At 35.3% G+C, this 23,352-nt stretch overlaps 1 protein-coding gene across 1 annotated transcript in view; it reads left to right on the top strand.

Annotated features, from left to right (window-relative positions):
• si (sucrase-isomaltase) overlaps window positions 1-23,352 on the top strand; it is a 221,924-nt gene that overhangs the window by 4,517 nt on the left and 194,055 nt on the right. Inside the window, exons 2-4 of the mRNA XM_062068147.1 lie at window positions 9,195-9,318; window positions 14,753-14,838; window positions 20,799-20,919. Of these exons, the coding sequence (XP_061924131.1) occupies window positions 9,195-9,318; window positions 14,753-14,838; window positions 20,799-20,919 (331 nt within the window). The remainder of the gene's footprint in view (window positions 1-9,194; window positions 9,319-14,752; window positions 14,839-20,798; window positions 20,920-23,352) is intronic.

Raw genomic sequence — 23,352 nt, forward strand, 5'->3', positions numbered from 1 at the left:
TATATATATATATATATATATATATATATATATATATATATATATGTATGTATATATATATATATATATATATATATATATATATATATATATATATATATATATATATATATATATATATATATATATATATATATACATATATATATATATATATATATATATCAAGAAGCACTGCTTTAAGTAAATGTAACGGAGCAAAATAGGGCGTTACAATATATATATATATATATATATATATATATATATATATATATATATATTTATATATATATATATATATATATATATATATATATATATATACTCACCTGTCCCGAGGTGGGTTGATTATTTTTCTGTGACGCACACCCGAGGAAAAATAAATAGAAATAGAAAAATCTGTCTCTAAATTTTTATAAGTACACCTCTGCATATCATTGGTATCCTTATTAGCATTCAATAAAACAAACATGTACAAAAGAACCGAAATACAACAAATAATAACTTTGTTAAGATTGTTTTTAGTCTGTAATAAAAAAGATTTATAATGCATAAATTTGCCTAAAATTTCTTTTAAAATCTTGAAAAAATGTTTGACCCACTTAAACCATTTTGTATTGAAATATTTATATATCCATACCCACCTGTCCCGAGGTGGGTTGTAACGCCCTATATTTACTCTGTTACATTTACTTAAAGCAGTGCTTCTCGAATTTTTTTTTTGTGACGCACACCCTAGGAAAATTAAATATAAATAAAAAAATGTGTCTCTAAAATTGATATAAGTACACATCTGCATAGCATTGGTATCCTTATCAACGTGAAATAAAACAAACACGTAAAAAAGAACCGAAATACAAATAGTCTGTAACAGAAAGTATTTAAAGTTCATCAATTTGCTTAAAAAAATACAATAACATCATGAAACATTTTTTGACCCACTTATTATATTTACTCCATTACAGTGCTTCTCAATTTATTTATTTTTGTTACGCACACACTAAGAAAAAGAAAATTAAGTAGAAACATGTGTCTCTAAAATTGTTAGAAGTACACCTCTGCATAACATTGGTATCCTTATTAACATGAAATGAAACAAACAAGTACAAAAGAACCAAAATACAAGAAAGAATAGCTTTGTTAAGATTGTTTTTAGTTTGTGACAGAAAATATATAAAGAGCATCAATTTGCTTAAAAATAAATTTAAAACAACTTTTTTTGACCCACTTAAACCATTTTATATTGAAAGATATATACATCCATACCCACCTGTCCCGAGGTGGGTTGTAACGCCCTATATTTACTCCGTTACATTTACTTAAAGCAGTGCTTCTCGAATATTTTTTTTGTGACGCACACCCTCGGAAAAAAAATAGAAATACAAAACTGTGTCTCTAAATTGTTATAAGTACACCTCTGTATAGCAATGGTATCCTTACTAGCATGACATAAAACAAACACATAAAAAATAACCAAAATACAACAAAGAATAGCTTTGTTAAGATTGTTTTTAGTCTGTAACAGAAAATATTTAAAGTGCAATAATTTGCTTAAATTTTTTTAAAATTCTGAAACATTTTTTGACCCACATAAACCATTTTCTATTAAAATATATATATACAGTATATCCATACCCATGCCCTATGTTTACTTTGTTACATTTACTTAAAGCAGTGCTTCTCGATTATTTTTTTGTGAAGCACACTGTCATGATCCGTGGTCCGGATCATGTTTTGTATTTTCTGTTAGTTTTGGACTCCCTTAGTTCCTGTTTTGTGCACTCCTGGGTTTATTTTGGTCACCATGGGGATTAATTAGGTTCACCTGCCTCTGGTTAGTGGTCCCACACTCAGCTGCTGTCAACCACTAATCAGAGAGCTATTTATTCACTTTGCTTGCCCCGCTCAGTCTGGCGTCATTGTTTGCTACATGCACCTGTTACGTGAGTTTTGCCTTGTCTCTAGTTGTTTGTTTCATGCCACAGTTCCCTGAGTATTGCTTGTCCCTAGTCCATGCTAAGAGTTAGCTTTACTTCCAAATGCAATCAGCGCGTTGTGCCTTCGCCTTGTGTTCCGTTTTGTTTGTACCTCTTTGAGTTTTCATAATTAAATCATGTTCCTACCGCACGCTTTCGTCCGGAGTCGTCCGTCTGCGTTTCGGGAGAACAAACCCCCTCCTTATATATATAAAAAAAAAAAAAATGTAATTCACTTCACTCCTTGACACACACCCTAAGAAAAAGAAATATAAATAGAAAAATGTGTCTCTAAATTGTTATAAGTACACCTCTGCATAGCATTGGTAACCTTATTAGCATGAAATAAAACAAACAAGTAAAAAAGAACAAAAATACAACAAAATATAGCTTCGTTAAGATTGTTTTTAGTCTGTAACAGAAAAGATTTAAGAGCATCAATTTGCTATGCTGGCTTTTGAACTTTGCGCCTATAACAGGACCCCGACTTAAACAAGTTGAAAAACTTATTCGGGTGTTACCATTTAGTGGTCAATCAATCAATCAAAACAGTCCGGATGGTTCTTTTCCTCTTTGGTCCGGAGGACACGACGTCCACAGTTTCCAAAAATAATTTGAAATGTGGGCTCGTCAGACCACAGAACACTTTTCCACTTTGCATCAGTCCATCTTAGATGAGCTCGGGCCCAGCGAAGCCGGCAGCGTTTCTGGGTGTTGTTGATACATTGCTTTGGTGTGTGCATAGTAGAGTTTTAAATTGCACTTACAGATATAGCGACCAACTGTAGTTACTGACAGTGGTTTTCTGAAGTGTTCCTGAGCCCATGTGGTGATATCCTTTACACACTAATGTCGCTTTTTGATGCAGTACCGCCTGAGGGATGGAAGGTCACAGGCATTCAATGTTGGTTTTCAGCCTGGCCGCTTACGTGCAGTGATTTCTCCAGATTCTCTGAAGCTTTTGATGATATTACAGACCGTAGATGGTGAAATCCCTAAATTCCTTGCAACAGCTTGTTGAGAAATGTTATTCTTAATCTGTTCGACAGTTTGCTCACGCATTTCTTCACAAAGTGGTGACCCTCGCCCCATCCTTGTTTGTGAATGACTGAGCATTTCATGGAAGCTGCTTGTATACCCAATCATGGCACCCACCTGTTCCCAATTGGCCTGTTCCAAATAGGTGTTTGATGGGCACTCCTCAACTTTCTCAGTCTTTTTTGCCACTTGTGCCAGCTTTTCGGAAACATGTTGCAGGCATCAAATTCCAAATGAGCTAATGTTTGCAGAAAATAACAAAATTTCTCAGTTCGAACTTTAAATATCTTGCCTTTGCAGTCTATTCAATTGAATATAGGTTGAAAAGCATTTGCAAATCATCATATTCTGTTTTTATTTACCATTTACACAACGTGCCAACTTCCCTGGTTTTGGGTTTTGTATTAATTCTCCGTGTCGTATAAGCAGTTGATGCTAATTTGGGCAAATCCATTAGTGTCTGAATCAATGTCAAATTACACATTATTTTTCGTAATTCTAGAACATGAGCTAACTGAAGGAGTTTCTGTTATAGGCACAATTGTATTTTTACGTATTCTGGGTGTTGTTGATAAATTGCTTTAGGGTGTGCATAGTAGAGTTTTAACTTGAACTTACAGATATAGCGACCAACTGTAGTTACTGACAGTGGTTTTCTGAAGTGTTCCTGAGCCCATGGGGTGATATCCTTTACACACTAATGTCGCTTTTTGATGCAGTAACGCCTGAGGGATGGAAGGTCACAGGCATTCAATGTTGGTTTTCAGCCTGGCCGCTTACGTGCAGTGATTTCTCCAGATTCTCTGAAGCTTTTGATGATATTACAGACTGTAGATGGTGAAATCCCTAAATTCCTTGCAACAGCTCATTGAGAAATGTTATTCTTAATCTGTTCGACAGTTTGCTCACGCATTTCTTCACAAAGTGGTGACCCTCGCCCCATCCTTGTTTGTGAATGACTGAGCATTTCATGGAAGCTGCTTTTATACCCAATCATGGCACCCACCTGTTCCCAATTGGCCTGTTCCAAATAGGTGTTTGATGGGCACTCCTCAACTTTCGCAGTCTTTTTTGCCACTTGTGCCAGCTTTTCGGAAACATGTTGCAGGCATCAAATTCCAAATGAGCTAATGTTTGCAGAAAATAACAAAGTTTCTCAGTTCGAACTTTAAATATCTTGCCTTTGCAGTCTATTCAATTTAATATAGGTTGAAAAGCATTTGCAAATCATCGTATTCTGTTTTTATTTACCATTTACACAACGTGCCAACTTCCCTGGTTTTGGGTTTTGTATTAATTCTCCGTGTCGTATAAGCAGTTGATGCTAATTTGGGCAAATCCATTAGTGTCTGAATCAATGTCAAATTACACATTATTTTTCGTAATTCTAGAACATGAGCTAACTGAAGGATTTTCTGTTATAGGCACAATTGTATTTTTACGTATTCTGGGTGTTGTTGATAAATTGCTTTAGGGTGTGCATAGTAGAGTTTTAACTTGAACTTACAGATATAGCGACCAACTGTAGTTACTGACAGTGGTTTTCTGAAGTGTTCCTGAGCCCATGTGGTGATATCCTTTACACACTAATGTCGCTTTTTGATGCAGTACCGCCTGAGGGATGGAAGGTCACAGGCATTCAATGTTGGTTTTCAGCCTGGCCGCTTACGTGCAGTGATTTCTCCAGATTCTCTGAAGCTTTTGATGATATTACAGACTGTAGATGGTGAAATCCCTAAATTCCTTGCAACAGCTCGTTGAGAAATGTTGTTCTTAATATGTTCGACAGTTTGCTCACGCATTTCTTCACAAAGTGGTGACCCTCGCCCCATCCTTGTTTGTGAATGACTGAGCATTTCATGGAAGCTGCTTGTATACCCAATCATGGCACCCACCTGTTCCCAATTAGCCTGTTCCAAATAGGTGTTTGATGGGCACTCCTCAACTTTCTCAGTCTTTTTTGCCACTTGTGCCAGCTTTTCGGAAACATGTTGCAGGCATCAAATTCCAAATGTCTCAATCAATGTCAAATTACACGTTCTTTTTCGTATTTCTAGAACATGAGCTAACTGAAAGAGCTTCTGTTATAGGCACGATCGTGTTTTTTCCGTATTCGCCTTATATTGGTTGGCTACAGGCGCTTTTTCATGGCCACATGATGCATATCTGACTCAGAATCACACGGGGCCACGAGCATGTTGTCTCCGCCTTTGCCCTCGCTCGATCTTCACGGCACATTAGGCAGGATGGCAATAAACGTCTAATTCACCCAAATAGACATGTTGGCGCGCAGGCGGCTTGACATTCACCTTGGTTCGGTCCACAACAAAACATTGGAGCGAAGCTTAATGGCTCGAGTGCTGTGATGAGTCGTCTTTTGAAATGATGAGGGCCAAATACGTTTTGACAACAGGCATGTGCAAAAATTTGGGGGCACCTGCCCATGCAAATAACTGTAAATTAGAAACAAATAAATACATGAAGCAGCAGTGTTATTGGTCGTGTAGTGGTTCACTTAGCTCGGGGGTCGGCAACCCGCGGCTCTAGAGCCGCATGCGGCTCTTTAGCGCTGCCCTAGTGGCTCTCTGGAGCTTTTTTAAAAAATGTATGAAAAATGGAAAAAGATGAGGGGAAAAAAACATTTTTTTTGTGTTAATATGGTTTCTGTAGGAGGAAAAACATGACACAAACCTCTCTAATTGTTATAAATCACACTGTTTATATTAAACATGCTTAACTGATTCGAGTATTTGGCGAGCGCCGTTTTGTCCTACTAATTTTGGCGGTCCTTGAACTCACCGTAGTTTGTTTACATCTATAACTTTCTCCGACTTTCTAGGACGTGTTTTATGCCACTTCTTCTTCTGTCTCATTTTGTCCACCAAACTTGTAACGTTGTGCGTGAATGCACAAAGGTGAGTTTTGTTGATGTTATTGACTTGTGTGGAGTGCTAATCAGACATATTTGGTCACTGCATGACTGCAAGCTAATCGATGCTAACATGCTATTTAGGCTAGCTATATGTACATATTGCATCATTATGCCTCATTTGTAGGTATATTTGAGGTCATTTAGTTTCCTTTAAGTCCTCTTAATTCAATTTATATCTCATGACACACTATTTGTATGTAACATAGCTTTTAATTTTTTTGCGGCTTCAGACAGATTTGTTTTGTATTTTTGGTCCAATATGGCTCTTTCAACATTTTGGGTTGCCGACCCCTGACTTAGCTGATTTGTGACTGACTGGTGACCCTTAAAGGCCTACTGAAACCCACTACTACTATTTGTATGTAACATAGCTTTTAATTTTTTTGCGGCTTCAGACAGATTTGTTTTTGTATTTTTGGTCCAATATGGCTCTTTCAACATTTTGGGTTGCCGACCCCTGACTTAGCTGATTTGTGACTGACTGGTGACCCTTAAAGGCCTACTGAAACCCACTACTACCCACTACGCAGTCTGATAGTTTATATATCAATGAGGAAATCTTAACATTGAAACACATGCCAATACGGCCGGGTTAACTTATAAAGTGCAATTTTAAAATTCCCGCCACACTTCCGGTTGAAAAACTCCTTTGGATATGATTTATGCGCGTGACGTCACAAAATCCACGGAAGTGGTTGTACCCCATCGACCCGATACAAAAACCTCTTGTTTTCTTCGACAAAATTCCACAGTATTCTGGACATCTGTGTTGGTGAATCTTTTGCAATTTGTTTAATGAACAATGGAGGCTGCAAAGAAGAACGTTGTAGGTGGGATCGATCGGTGTATTAGCGGCTAAGTACAATACTTACAGCAACACAACAAGGACTACTTACTACGCCTAGCCGATGCTTGCCGCCAAACCCACGGATGAAGTCCTTCGTCGCGCCGTCGATCGCTGGAATGCAGGTGAGCACGGCTGTTGATGGGAAGATGAGGGCTGGCTGGCGTAGGTGGAGCGCTAATGTTTTTATCATAGTTCTGTGAGGTCCGGTTGTAAGTTGCTAAATTAGCCTTAGCGTCGTTAGCAACAGCATTGTTAAGCCTTACCAAGCTGAGAATTTTTAACCGTGTAGTTACATGTACATGGTTTAATAGTATTGTTGATCTTCTGTCTATCCTTCCAGTCAGGGGTTTATTTCTTTTGTTTCTATCTTCATTTGAGAACGATGCTATCACGTTAGCTCAGTAGCTAAGTGTGTCACCGATGTATTGTCGTGGAGATAAAAGTCACTTTAAATGTCCATTTCGCGTGCTCGACTCTCATTTTCAAGAGGATGTAGTATCCGAGGTGGTTTAAAATACAAATCCGTGATCCACAATAGAAAAAGGAGAGAGTGTGGAATCCAATGAGCCAGCTTGTACCTAAGTTACGGTCAGAGCGAAAAAAGATACGTCCATCACTGCCTCTCTAGTCCTTCACTGTAACGTTCCTCATCTACGAATCTTTCATCCTCGCTCAAATTAATGGGGTAATCGTCGCTTTGTCGCTCCGAATCTCTCGCTCCATTGTAAACAACGGGGAATTGTGAGGAATACTAGCCCCTGTGACGTCACGCTACTTCCGGTACAGCAAGGCTTTTTTATCAGCGAGCAAAAGTTGCGAACTTTATCGTCGATTTTCTCTACTAAATCCTTTCAGCAAAAATATGGCAATATCGCGAAATGATCAAGTATGACACATAGAATGGATCTGCTATTCCCGTTTAGATAAAAAAAATCATTTCAGTAGGCCTTTAACTCTGAACAACAGAAGGTTTTTTTGGACTTTTTGGTCCAGAACAGCCATCAGCCCCAATTTTAATTTGTAAAAAGGCTAAAACAAAGCTATTCATAATTGTTGTTGATTTTTCTTTTACTCTGTCGTTCTGTTTTTGTGTTTGTTTAATTTCATTTCATTTGAAATAATTAAATTAAATATTTTAATTAATGTGTTGTGGGTAGAGATGTCCGATAATGGCTTTTTTGCCGATATCCGATATTCCGTTATTGTCCAACTCTTAGTTACCGATTCCGATATACAGTCGTGGAATTAACACCTTATTATGCCTAATTTTGTTGTGATGCCCCGCTGGATGCATTAAACAATGTAACAAGGTTTTCCAAAATAAATCAACTCAAGTTATGGAAAAAAATGCCAACATGGCACTGCCATATTTATTATTGAAGTCACAAAGTGCATTATTTTTTTTAACATGCCTCAAAACGGCAGCTCGGAATTTGGGACATGCTCTCCCTGAGAGAGCATGAGGAGGTTGAGGTGGGCGGGGTGTATATTGTAGCGTCCCGGAAGAGTTAGTGCTGCAAGGGGTTCTGGGTATTTGTTATGTTGTGTTTATGTTGTGTTACGGTGCGGATGTTCTCCCGAAATGTGTTTGTCATTCTCATTTGGTGTGGTTTCACAGTGTGGCGCATATTTGTAACAGTGTTAAAGTTGTTTATACGGCTACCCTCAGTGTGACCTGTATGGCTGTTGACCAAGTATGCCTTCCATTCACTTGTGTGTGTGAAAAGCCGTAGATATTATGTGATTGGGCCGGCACGCAAAGGCAGTACCCTTAAGGTTTATTGGCGCTCTGTACTTCTCCCTACGTCCGTGTACCACTCCGTACAGCGGTGTTTTAAAAAGTCATACATTTGACTTTTGTAAAACCGATACCGATCATTTCCGATATTACATTTTAAAGCATTTATCGGCCGATAATACCGGCAGTCCGATATTATCGGACATCTCTAGCAAAAACTCCCAGTATTTCCGATGAACAGGAAGAACAAGGATGAGATCACGATGGCTACATGGGAATACAGCAGTTTAACAGCTCAGGTCACTGACAATGTTAGAGGTCCCGGGTCGTCTAATTGGTCCCACAGGGCCTCTTCTAATACGGTCCCAATTGTCCTGGTAATCTCAATATTAAAGATTCAAGGACCATCTACTACCATCCCTTTCTTTTCTTTCCAATTACTCGTTCTGCCCGTCTGAACTTCAAATACATCACATAGATGTTTTTGCAGAAAATGTAATGCCCACCTACAACATGTGTGTGTCAGTCGTGTTGATTTTTTTCTTTTAAGTCCACGAGTGTGTGTCCTGCCAGTGGGCCTCATTAGGCAGGAAAACATGTGTGACCTTTGAGACCTCAAACCTTCAGAGATCTCTGTGTCATTAACGGGCGCTAATGTTAATCATGCTTTTGCTTTTTTAGATGGGGAGACGACGGTTCTCGGTTTTGGAGGTGACCTTAATGGTCATGTTTGCATTGATGTTGGCGGTATCCATCGCTTTCATAGTTCTGTTTGCTACCGGCGAACCTGGCACCATTAAGGATGGTAAGTGAAATGATGAATGTACATAAAACATGGACTTAACTTCACTCGAGTCTTTACAGGGCATCCGTAAAGTATTCGCAGCGCTTGACTTTTTCCACATTTTGTTACGTTACAGCCTTGTTCCAAAATGGAATAAACTCCTTTTTGTTCTCAAAAATCTACAGACAATGCCCCCAAATTTTATTTATTAAAATTTACAAATGTATTAAAGATTAAAAATAAATAAAAAATCACATTTACATGAGTATTCACAGTATCAAGTCTTTACAGACTTATGTATATGTATGTATATATATATATATATATATATATGTATGTATATATATATATATATATATATATATATATATATATATATATATATATATATATATATATATATATATATATCGCTTTTGAACGGTAGTGTATATATATATATATATATATATATATATATATATATATATATATATATATATATATATATATATATATATACACTACCGTTCAAAAGCTTGGGGTCACCCAAACAATTTTGTGGAATAGCCTTCATTTCTAAGAAACAGAAAAGACTGTCGCATTTCAGATGAAAGTTCTCTTTTTGTGGCCATTTTGAGCATTTAATTGACCCCACAAATGTGATGCTCCAGAAACGCAATCTGCTCAAAGGAAGGTCAGTTTTGTAGCTTCTGTAATGAGCTAAACTGTTTTCAGATGTGTGAACATGATTGCACAAGGGTTTTCTAATCATCAATTAGCCTTCTGAGCCAATGAGCAAACACATTGTACCATTAGAACACTGGAGTGATTGTTGCTGGAAATGGGCCTCTATCCACCTATGTAGATATTGCACCAAAAACCAGACATTTGCAGCTAGAATAGTCATTTACCACATTAGCAATGTATAGAGTGTATTTCTTTAAAGTAAAGACTAGTTTAAAGTTATGTTCATTGAAAAATAAGGACATTTCAATGTGATATATATATATATATATATATATATATATATATATATATATATATATATATATATATATATATATATATATATATATATATATATATATATATATATATATATATATATATATCTTGAAGGAATCAATAAAGTACTATCTATCTATATATATATATATATATATATATTGCGCGCTATGATGTCACGTTATCGATGAGAAAATGCATTTTTACACAATATGATTTGCCTGAGTGGCTAGGAGACACTGTGAGTAGCAAGCGGTACAAAGTGGATACGAGAAGACAGAAAAAAATAAAAAATAATTTTATTTTATCTATTTTTTTATTTATTTTAATTTTTTTTAATACTTGGGACGTCCCGCGGGCCCGCGGGCCGTAGTTTGGGGACCCCTGATTCACAGTATCAAGTCTTTACAGTGCATCTGGAAAGTATTCACAGCGCTTGACTTTTTCCACATTTTGTTACGTTACAGCCTTGTTCCAATATGGAATAAACTCATTTGTGTTCTCAAAAATCTACAAACACCCCCACATGTTATTTATTAAAATTTACAAATGTATTAAAGATTAAAAATAAATAAAAAAATCACATTTACATGAGTATTCACAGTATCAAGTCTTTACAGTGCATCTGGAAAGTATTCATAGCGCTTGACTTTTCCCCCATTTTGTTATGTTACAGCCTTGTTACAAAATGGAATCAACTAATTTTTGTCCTCAAAATTCTACAGACAATACCCCCATATGTTATTTATTAATCAATCAATCAATCAATGTCTACTTATATAGCCCGAAATCACGAGTGTCTCAAAGGGCTGCACAAGCCACAACGGACGTGACTCAAATGGCAGAAGCTGGGGATTGAACCAGGTACCGGCTCAGACCCCACACATTAAAATGTACAAATGTATTAAAGATTAAAACAAACATTTAAAATCCCATTTACATGAGTATTCACAGTATTTGCTCAATACTTTTTCACTACTTGAATTTGATGCCACAATTTTTAATTTGAATAAATAAAAAAAATTAAAAAAAACTTCTACATTGTTATTATGGGTTATTGTTTGTAGACATTTGAGGACAAAAATGAATGTATTTCATTTTGGAATAAGGCTGTAACATAACACAATGTGGAAAAAGTGAAGCGTTGTAGACACTCTCCACATGCACTGTAGGTTAGCAAATGTATCCAGGAATAATTCTGGAATAAAATAAGGAAATAACAAATATGTGTAGCCTTACTATTAGAGTGAAATATAAAGGGACTGTTTGCAACTTTTTATCGGATGCCAACAACTTTTCAAAGTGATTTAAGAACTACCGTATTTTTCGGAGTATAAGTCGCACCGGCCGAAAATGCATAATAAAGAAGGAAAAAAACATATATAAGTCGCACTGGAGTATAAGTCGCATTTTTGGGGGAAATTTATTTGATAAAACCCAACACCAAGAATAGACATTTGAAAGGCAATTTAAAAATAAATAAAGAATAATGAACAACAGGCTGAATAAGTGTATGTTATATGACGCATAAATAACCAACTGAGAACGTGCCTGGTATGTTAACGTAACATATTATGGTAAGAGTCATTCAAATAACTATAACATATAGAACATGCTATACGTTTACCAAACAATCTGTCACTCCGAATCGCTAAATCCCATGAAATGTTATACGTCTAGTCTCTTACGTGGATGAGCTAAATAATATTATTTGATATTTTACGGTAATGTGTTAATAATTTCACACATAAGTCGCTCCTGAGTATAAGTCGCAAACTATGCCAAACTATGACAAAAACTGACATGTTTTAGTACGTAGTGACGGAAACCACGGCATGGCTCGGTTGTTAGAGCGTACTCGCCAGCAACTTGAGGGTTCCTGGTTCAATCCCCAGCTTCTGCCATCTGAGTCACGTCCGTTGTGTCCTTGAGCAAGACACTTCACCCTTGCTCCTGATGGGTCGTGGTTAGGGCCTGGCATGGCAGCTCCCGCCATCAGTGTGTGAATGGGTGAATGTGGAAATAGTGCCAAAGCGCTTTGAGTACCTTGAAGGTAGAAAAGCGCTTTACATGTATAACCCCTTTACCATTTACCATTTCAGCAGGGGACAGCCGTCTCTATCAACTGCATTAATCAACTCAGACAGAAGTCTATCAGTGATTAAAAATTTTGTGCCAGTCTAGTCAGTCTGATGAAAGCCCTGCTCAAGATGGCAGCCGTGTTGACGCGCCTGACAAGCCTGAAGGTGGCATTTACCGTATCCATATCTATGAGACCGGAGGCGCCAGGTCTGAGAGAGATATATTTAAACACATGAGCAGAATCCCCGGAAGAAAGTTGGTCGATTGAAATCTTCTGTATTTATTCAACTATTTTAAACATTATTATAGAGTTACCAATTTGTTTGAGTTGGGTTTTTGTTTTGTGGGGGTTTGTGTGGGTTTTGGACATTGCTGCACATTTGGCCATCGTACTTTTGTGTACGTACACGCACTCCCATCACGTATGTGCGGGCAATGGGTGACACGTAACATTTTTGTTTTTAAAACAATTAATTTTGAGCAAGTTGCAAACAGTTTAAGTTTTGAATTTGTGTTTTTTTCCAACATGACGCATCAAAATTTCCAGTTCCTCTACTCAACATGTTCAAAAAGGAGTAGGAAGAAGCAGAGTTTATTTAATCCTACCCCTATTCCTTTGCATAGCAGTTGCAAAAACGTGTGTTCACTTCCTGTTCTCAATTTATTCACAATATACTCCATAAGTAATAACATTAAAAATAAATAAATAATAATAAGTGAAGTAAGTTGTATTTAATATGGTGAGATAAATTAGATTATCTAGAAAATTAATGGATGGATGAAATAAATTCAGAATATGTATCACACTTTAAGTTTGAAGAGTTTATTGAAGTGGATCATATTAGTACGTTGTTTGATTTATTTGCTTAATCCATTCCATCATTTAATTTCTCATACTGATATACTGAAGGTCTTAAGTGTTGTACGTGCAAACAAATGTTTTAAATGACATTTTTATCCAAGTTTATACTTCTCCTCTTTTGTTGAGAAGAATTGTTGTATATTCTTGGATAGCAGATTATAGCTGGCTTTGTGTATAATTTTAGCTGTTTGCAAATTCACTATGTCGTGGAATTTCAGTATTTTCGATTCAATGAATAAAGCAGGGGTGTCAAACGCAAGGCACGCGAACAGGTTTTATACGGCCCGTTTGCTAAGGATAAAAATGAGCCGACATTTTTGAATGAAAGAAACTGCTGTTCTAAATGTGTCCACTAGATGTCGCAATAGCAATTATTTGTATCTTTGTAGTTGATGCTACATATGTTAAAAAAAAACAAAAAAAACACATATGTTAGTGCACCAGTCGAGGAGAATTAGCAAACTACATAAATAACATCATGTAATTTGATTTATATATATTTTTTTTTTATCTTGATAGATTGAAAATTAACACCAATGAGTTGACTGACGAACATTAACACATCATTTATTCAGAAAATATAAATAACGACAAAAAAAGATAGAATACTGTTAACCGCAACATGTAAGTGAAAACACCCCCAACAACATTATGATTTGTACATTTTCAGAATGTGCTTGTTCTATTTTTAAACAAAGAAAACAATCTGAAGTTGTCTTTATTTTTAAGTTATCGTGCCGTGATTTTACCAGTCCGGCCCACTTGGGAGTAGATTTTTCTCCATGTGGCCCCCGATCTAAAATGAGTTTGACACCCCTGTTCTAGACCAAAAATCACTCCATATTATTTACTGCTCGCTAGTGTTACCATATCTGAGTTTTTGTGCAGAAATATGGGGAAATAACCATAAAAGTACACTTCATTCATTAACCGTGTTACAAAAAAGATCAGTTAGAATCATACATAATAATGGTCTAGAACATGTTTTGCTTTATTCATTATTGACGTGTTTCCTACTTTTTATTGTATATTTTTTAAAATGATATTTCCAGTTCATTTTATCATCAATTGCTCTGTTTATTGCTATTCGGAATGTTGCTGGGTCGGGTTTGGTTTTGGAATTGGCTTGCATTGTTATGGTAATGTTGTGTATTGTTTTGTTGAATTGATTAATAAATTCATAAAAATAATAATAAAATAAAATAAAAAAAATAAAAAAATCATTATACCTTTAAAATGTGGTTTGATTTACTCTTTCAATTTCTATTCTGTCTATTTGTGTTTAACTTTCCCTTCTACTGTTACCGAATAGCATTATTTTAGTTTTACTGCGGTGTAAGGATAGTCAGTCACTTTAAATTATGGTAATAAAGATGACAAATGTTTCCCCTGACAACTATCCTGGCAAAGAAAAAAAAAAAAAAAAAAAGATTTAAAAATGGGGAAAAAATGAATACAGGTATAGTTTTGGAATACTTGAAAAATGTGTAACTAGAATTCAAGTTTTGTGTTCTCTTTTGGCAGAGACAACAGATGAATTTGTTCCGCAGTGTCCGAGCATTCCTCTCGCAGAAAGGGTGGACTGCTTCCCTGATTCCGGAGCCTCCGTGGTATATTTATTAATCAACTTAAAGGAACTTTTAAAACAGAGATTTGTGTTTTTTTTTGAGACTTTATAGTGCACGTGTCAATTGTTTTTATTCATTTTTACCTGTGAATATTAAATATCAAAAAGTCAGATCCATAACTATTGGGATAATAATCGTTTTGACTCTACACACAAGATCACATGACATAACTGCAGGCTTTACCCCTTGATTTGAGTGTATATACCAGGGGTCCCCAAACTTTTTGACCCGGGGTCCGCATTGGGTTAAAAAAAATTTGGCCAGGTGCGAGGCTATATATATATATATATATATATATATATATATATATATATATATATATATATATATATATATATATATATATATATATATATATATATATATATATATATATATATATATATATATATATATATATATATGCGTATGTATGTATATTTATGTATGTATGTATGTATATTTATGTATGTATATATGTATATTTATATATGTATATATATATATATATATATATATGTATGTATATATATGTATATATGTATGTATATATGTATGTATGTATATATATATATATATATATATATATATATATATATATATATATATATATATATATATATATATATGTATATATATATATATATATATTTTTTATATATATATATATATATATATTTTTATATATATATATATATATTTTTTTTTTTATATATATATATATATATATATATATATATATATATATATATATATATATATATATATATATATATATATATATATATATATATATATATATGTATATATATATATATATATATATATATATATATATATGTATATATATATGTGTATATGTATATGTGGATATATATATATATATATATGTATATGTATATATATATATATATATATATATATATATATATATATACATATATATATATATATATATATATATATATATATATATATATATGTATATATATATATATAAATAATGTATGTATAATGTCTCTGCAGATTAGACAGACTGCCTTCTTCTAACACTGAACAAAAAAAATATATATACAAATTTTACATGGTTTTGCCATTTTTTATCTTCGTACACTAATTGACTAAAATAGCTCTATGCCTGTGGATGTACAATACATGTACAGTAAAACCTCTGAGGTTGAATATTTTGTATGTTTTTTTTCCTATTCAGAGTACATTTTTTCAATAGGAAACCGTGGAAATAAAATTAGTCTTTTCCAGGGTCAAGATGCCACCATCTGTAAGACCATTATCAACTCTATAGGTGGGGCATTTTTAGACAATATGATTTGCCTGACCGGCTAAGAGACCCTGAGAGTAACAAGCGGTGGGAAATGGATTGACGGACAGGCTTCAAAGGACAGATTAAAAAAAGAATAATTTCAAAAAAATATATATTTTTTTTTTTTACTTGGGACTTTCCGTGGGCCGGATTTTGGACGTTGACGAGCTGTATCTGGCCCAGGGGCCGTAGTTTGGGGACCACTGATATATACGTTTAAATCAGGCGAACCGTTGTAAAAATTACAAGTTTGTATGTGTTCCTCCCAAACTTTAAATTAATAAATAGCAAAAGACATTGATTCAATGTTGGATTTTGGTCAGATTGGTTATTTTGGTTGTGGTTAAAAAAATCAATGTTGATTCAAAGCTTAGCTACAAGTACAATTTCAGCGACTGAACAATTGACTGACAAGGAAATTACTTTGGCATGCTCCTTGTTTAACTATGCCATAAATAGAGTAATAAAATGACATTTTTTTTAACGAGGCATTTGAAAAGCCTACAGAGGAAAGTTGAACTGTTAAAAAGGTCATTATAAAATAACATTGTTCCACTGTATAATGTGGTGCATGTAGGCAAGGCAAGGCAAGGCAAGTTTATTTGTATAGCGCTTTTCATACACAAGGCAGACTCAAAGTGCTTCACAGACAACAAAGTGAAATGAAAGAAAATAAAAGCAAAATTAAAATGCAGACAATAAAAATAAAATAAAAACAGTGCAGACGTTAAAAGTTAAAAGATTAAAAGATTTAGCTGAAAGCTAAGGTGAACATAAAAGTCTTCAGTCTAGTTTTAAAAGTAGTGAGAGTTGGGGAGAGTCTGACATCTTCAGGAAGTTTATTCCAGCTATGTGTTGCATAGTGACTGAATGATGCTCTCCCTTGATTTGAGTTTACTCTTGGAACCGCTAACAGATTGGTCTCAGAAGATCTTAGTGATCTAGAGGGCGTATATAGTGGGAGCATATCAGTGATATACTTGGGCCCTAGACCATGTAGTGATTTATATGTGAGCAGGAGGATTTTGAAATCTATTCTCTGATGTACAGGGAGCCAATGTAAGGATTTAAGAATTGGTGTAATGTGCTCACATTTTTTGGTCTTTGTTAGAACTCTAGCAGCAGCGTTCTGAACAAGCTGTAGCTGCCTGACAGTTTTTTTGGGAAGACCTGCAAGGAGACCATTACAATAGTCTAGCCTACTGGTAATAAAGGCATGTACAAGTTTTTCTAAGTCTTGAGCTGACATGAGCCCTCTAAGTCTTTTTACATTTTTGAGGTGATAGTAGGCCGATTTTGTTACTGATTTGATGTGACTGTCGAAATGTAAATCAGAATCTAAAATAACCCCAAGATTTCTGGCTTTATTTGAGGTTTTCAGGGACAGTGATTGAAGGTGTTGGATGACTTTAAACCTTTCTTTTTTAGCACCAAAAACAATTATCTCAGTTTTATCTTCATTTAGTTGTAGGAAATTTTGGCACATCCAGTGTTTGACTTGCTCAATGCACTGGCACAGAAGATCTATGGGGCGATAGTCATTTGGTGATAGCGCTACATAGATTTGGGTGTCATCGGCATAGCAATGATGGTCAATGTTATTATTTTGCATGATTTGTCCTAGTGGGAGCATATAGATGTTAAATAAAGTCGGCCCCAAGATTGAACCTTGGGGGACTCCACACGTTACGTTGGTTGGTTCTGATACAAAGTCACCAATGGAAACAAAATAGTTCCTATCTTGTAGATATGACTTGAACCAGCTTAAAACTGTGCCTGAGATCCCCACCCAGTTTTCCAACCTGTCCAAAAGTATTGAGTGGTCGACAGTGTCAAATGCAGCACTGAGGTCCAAAAGCATTAATACTGAAGTTTTGCCAGAGTCTGTGTTTAGACGGATGTCATTTATAACTTTAAGAAGGGCCGTCTCTGTGCTATGAAGAGGTCGAAATCCTGACTGGAAGTTGTTGTGGCAGCCAGTAGAAGCCAAGAAGTGATTTAGTTGTTGGAGGACAACTTTCTCAATTATTTTACTTATGAATGGTAGATTTGAAATTGGTCTGTAGTTGTTGATAACAGAGGCATCTAGGCTCTGCTTTTTTAGAAGAGGTTTAATGACTGCAGTTTTGAAAGCCTTCGGGAAATTGCCCGATTTAATAGAATTATTAACTATTTGCAAGATGTCTGTTGATAGGCAGTCAAAAACATTCTTAAAGAAATTGGTAGGTAAAACATCAAGGCAGCAGGTGGATGACTTTAGAGCTGTCACCGTTTCCACTAGAGTTTTAGAGTCTATGGCATTAAAGCTTGCCATCATTGCTGTGTTACTTTTGCCTAAATGGGGTGGTGATCCAACTTTTTTACTTGAGATATTGATGGTGCGTCTGATGCCTTCAATTTTATCAGTATAAAAGAATGCAAAGTCATTGCATTTCTGCGTGGAATGGAGTTCGGCTGGTATTTGTGTTGGGGGTTTAGTCAGTCTGTCAACGATTGTGAATAGGGTTTTGGCCTTATTTGTGTTGCTGTTTATGATATTGGAGAAGAATGTTTCTCTAGCACTTTTTAAGACTAAATTGTAGGCCTGGAGGCTCTCTTTATAGATGTCATGGTGAATATGAAGTTTTGTATTCCGCCAGATTCGTTCAGCCTTCCTGCACTCTCTTCTCTGGGCTGTTACAGCAGCAGATTTTCTCCAGGGTGCCTTTTGCTTGCCAGAAATCGTTTTAACTGTAACAGGTGCAATGATATCTATGATATTCACAATTTTGGAATTAAAGTTGCTTACAAGATCATCAGCATGACATGGGTTTAGAGGTGGTAGTGAGGAGATGGCGTTTTTAAAGAGGACATTAGCATGTTCATTTATGTACCGCTTTTTGACATTCTTTGATTCTGTTTGTGTGTCCGGAATTACAGAAATATTAAAGAAAACACAGAAATGATCAGACAATGAAGGATCAATCACAAGAACATCAGAAACATTGAGACCTTTTGTGATAATCAGGTCCAGGGTGTGTCCCTTATAATGTGTAGCCTCTTTTGCGCCCTTGTCATTTAAATCGTCAATATGAAAATTAAAATCACCAGTTATAACCAGGCAGTCAAAGTCAGTGGAGATGCTAGACAATAGTTCAGTAAAATCATCAAAAAAATTTGCAGAATATTTAGGTGGCCTGTAGATAATTAACAAGAGAATTTTGGGAGAGCATTTCAACACAGCACACAGGTATTCAAATGATGTAAACTCACCGAGTGACATCTGTTTCCCCTGAAACATGTTTTTAAATATAGCAGCAACCCCTCCACCTCAATGTAGTTAAATTAATGTTTGCAATTGTTTGAATAGATTGGAAATTCAGTGTTATTTAAATGTCGATAATATAGTTAAAGCAAGGTTGATTCATCGTCAGAATTGGTTGAAAATTCAATGTTATTATCAATGTTGATTATAGCGAGCACTGTCAATGTTCTTTTCAGTGTCAGACGTCAATGCTAAGATTGATCAAATCTCATTGTAGATTCAATTACCTTTTGATATCTGGGACATTAAACTGCTACTTTTTATTACACTGCAAAAGTCAGTGTTCAAAAAAAAAAAAAAATACAAAATACAAAAATGAGGGGTATTTTACTTGAACTAAGGAAAATTATCTGCCAATACAACAAGAAAATTCGGCTTGTCAAGACTTTCCAAAACACGTAAAATTAGCTAACCTTAATGAACCCAAAAATACCTTAAAATAAGTATGTATATTCTCATTAATAACAAGTGCACTTTTCTTGGTAGAAAAAAAAATAGACCTTTTTGCTCAATATGTTGAAAAATATTCTTAAATTAAGTAAATGCTAGTGCCATTATCTTGACATAATGATATGCGCTCGGCATCATGATTTTTTTTTTCATGCTTGAAGTAAGAAATTATTGCTTTAAAAAAGTAGTTTTATACTTGTGAGTGTTAATGACACAGCTTTGCAACAGTTGATATTCTAGATTCAAGCATGTTTTACTCAATATAGGTCATACAATCTCAGCAACAAGCTGTAATATCTTACTGAGATCATTTAGGACCAAAACCCTTAAAACAAGTAAAACACTCTAACATAAAATCTGCTTAGTGAGAAGAATTATCTTATCAGACAGAAAATAAGCAATTATCACCCTTATTTGAGATATTTAATCTTACTTAGATTTCAGTTTTTGCAGTGTACTTAGTTGCAAATATTTTGTAGCCTGTTACAGAAACACGCAGACATCACTAGATGTTGGGTTTCAGTAAAAAAAATATATATATATACTGTATATATTCTGCTGATCCCAATATTTGTATGCATTGTTTGTAAGGATGCACATTATGTTTTTCCTCAAGTCAATACCAATGTCATACAGACAGAAAGATACAACACCCTGCTTCTCATGGCCATTGGCCAAGACCGATACTTATTTATATATATATATATATATATATATATATATATATATATATATATATATATATATATATATATATATATATATATATATATATACAGAGGCTACATCATCCCTACAAGCCTGCAATAGAGGGAATATGACTAAAACTACTGTCGATATGACTGCTGATGATATACAATCTCATCTAACTTTCTGTTGCTTCAACAGAAAGGATGCCAGCAGCGTGGATGTTGCTGGAGTCCAGTCGACGAACGAAATGTGCCCTGGTGCTTCTTTTCCGCCAACCATGGATACACTGTTGAATCAGTGGAGCAACCCAACCCTTATGGTAAATTCAGACCAATGCAGTAAGGAAGTGGAATCAACCAATTAGTTCCGAGTTTGCATTGCAAATTGGAGAAAACACATACAAACCAATGACGTCACAATATTGAGCAAACATTATCATATTTGCATTGACCGATTTCAATACATGAAGTGAAGGTGTCAACATTTTCTAACACTATCTTACTCTGGTCAAGGTTGAACTCGCTAATATGCAATGGCATTGCCGTCCCAGAAAACATCGTCTATAGTATGTTGTAGGGTTGTACGGTATACCGGTATTAGTATAGTACCGCCAACTCTTCTTACCTATTGGCACCTGTTTTTGTCTTTTTGGGATCTGCATAAGTCCCGAAAACTTTAAATCAGGGGTGTCCAAAGTGCGGCCCGGGGGCCATTTGCGGCCCGCAGCTAATTGCTTACCGGCCCGCCACACATTCTGCAAAAATTGCAAAATTGATAATGTTGCAAACATTTTAAAAAACATTTTAAAAAAGTGGAATGAGGTGAAATCTAACAAGAAAAAGTTGCAATGTTTCTTTTTCTTTTTTTTTTGCCATTGCTAAAATCTATGTTATAATGAATTATTTGTTAAAAAATATCACTTTAAAATGTTTTCTGTGGAAAAAATATTGCATATATTGTGTGGTTGCCATATAAAAACATCCAAGTTTTATTCGACAAAAGAGCATAAAACAAACAAATAATAGTTCAAACGTAAAATCGACAGATATATCTGAAGTTGATCTCGTAATTTAAGTGTTAAAAGTAAAAAAAAACATATCAAAATGTATCACTTTATGAGTGGGGGACCTTTTGGATCCCAAATATATTTAGTAGGATTTTATTTAACTTTTCACTGTGATTACTCAAAAATATTAAAGAATTAAAATCAATGCTGTCCTGCATTATTGATCTTTTAAGGCTCTAATTACTAAATACTGCATATTTCCAGTTTTACTATAAAAAACAAAGTTGTCTTTGACAGAAAACCTTTTTTTTTTTTACTTTATATCAACCTCAAGTTGATATAGAGATTTACTGTAAGCGTTAAATAAAAAATAAATAAATAATAATTTGACTTATTTTTAACAGTTTAATTACTGAGACCCTTTATGGTCCCCGGGAGCCCTAAAGGTTAAAAAAAAAATCCATATATTTTGTTAAGGTTTGAAAATGAAAAATATCAAAATGGCCCCCGCATGCTTACATTTTTCCGTGTACCGCCCTCAGTGGAAAAAGTTTGGACACCCCTGCTTTAAATCAAAACATGGAGTCATTGCCGAGATATTTATAAAACAATATTGCCTTCCTTCATACTTCCGGGAAACAAGCCATTTGGTGATGTTGCTGCCAATTGTGACGTCAGCGGATTATCTGTCATGATCCGTGGTCCGGATCATGTTTTTGTTATGTTCTGTTAGTTTTGGACTCTTTTAGTTCCTGTTTGACACCTGAGTTTGTTTTAGTTACCATGGCTACTTATGATTTTCACCTGCCTCTGGTGTACGGGACGCGCATCTGCTGCTAATCAGAGGACTATTTAAGCCTGCCTTTGCCAGTCAGTCGGCCTGGCGTCATTAGTTGTTTGCCCCATGCCTGGACTACGTAAGTCTTAGTTGTTTCATGCCACAGTTTCGTATTGGTTTCATGCCACAGTTTCGTGTTTGTTCTATGCCATAGTTAATGCTAGTTGGTTCATGCCACAGTTTCATATTGGTTTCATGCCACAGTTTCGTGTTTGTTCTATGCCATAGTTAATGCTTGTTGGTTCATGCCACAGTTTCGTATTGGTTTCATGCCACAGTTTCGTGTTTGTTCTATGCCATAGTTAATGCTAGTTGGTTCATGCCACAGTTTTGTATTGGTTTCATGCCACAGTTTCGTGTTTGTTCTATGCCATAGTTAATGCTTGTTGATTCATGCCACAGTTTCGTGTTTGTTTCATGCCACAGTTTCGTGAGGTTCATGTCTATAGTTTCATGTCCTAAGTTTTTGCCTTAGCTTCCGCGTGCGATAGGCACGCTTGCCTTCAGGTTGTTTTCTGTTTTGTACCTCGTTGAGTGTTTCTTAAAATTAAATCATGTTCCTAACTGCAAGTCCTGTCCGGAGTCGTCCGTTTGCCTTCCTGGGAGAACGACCCCGCAGTAAGCGAAAACCACGTCGTGACATTATCCATATATGGTATACATTTACCCAAAGAGTTTAGCGCGAGTCCGACATTGTAGTTGAACGTTTTACTCAATAAGTTCCTTCCTTTTCGCTATCCTCTTGTGTTGGGTCAGACTGGCTCGTACATGCATTTCTAATACAAAGTAGCAAATCGTTCGAACTAGGGTTGTCAATATACCGATATTAGTATGGTACTGCGATACTAATGAATCATATTCGGTACTATACCGCCTCTAAAAATGACCAGTCACTGGACACATGAGGA

This window comes from Entelurus aequoreus, linkage group LG13 (genome assembly GCF_033978785.1).
Source record: "Entelurus aequoreus isolate RoL-2023_Sb linkage group LG13, RoL_Eaeq_v1.1, whole genome shotgun sequence".
Classification (NCBI taxonomy): domain Eukaryota; kingdom Metazoa; phylum Chordata; class Actinopteri; order Syngnathiformes; family Syngnathidae; genus Entelurus; species Entelurus aequoreus.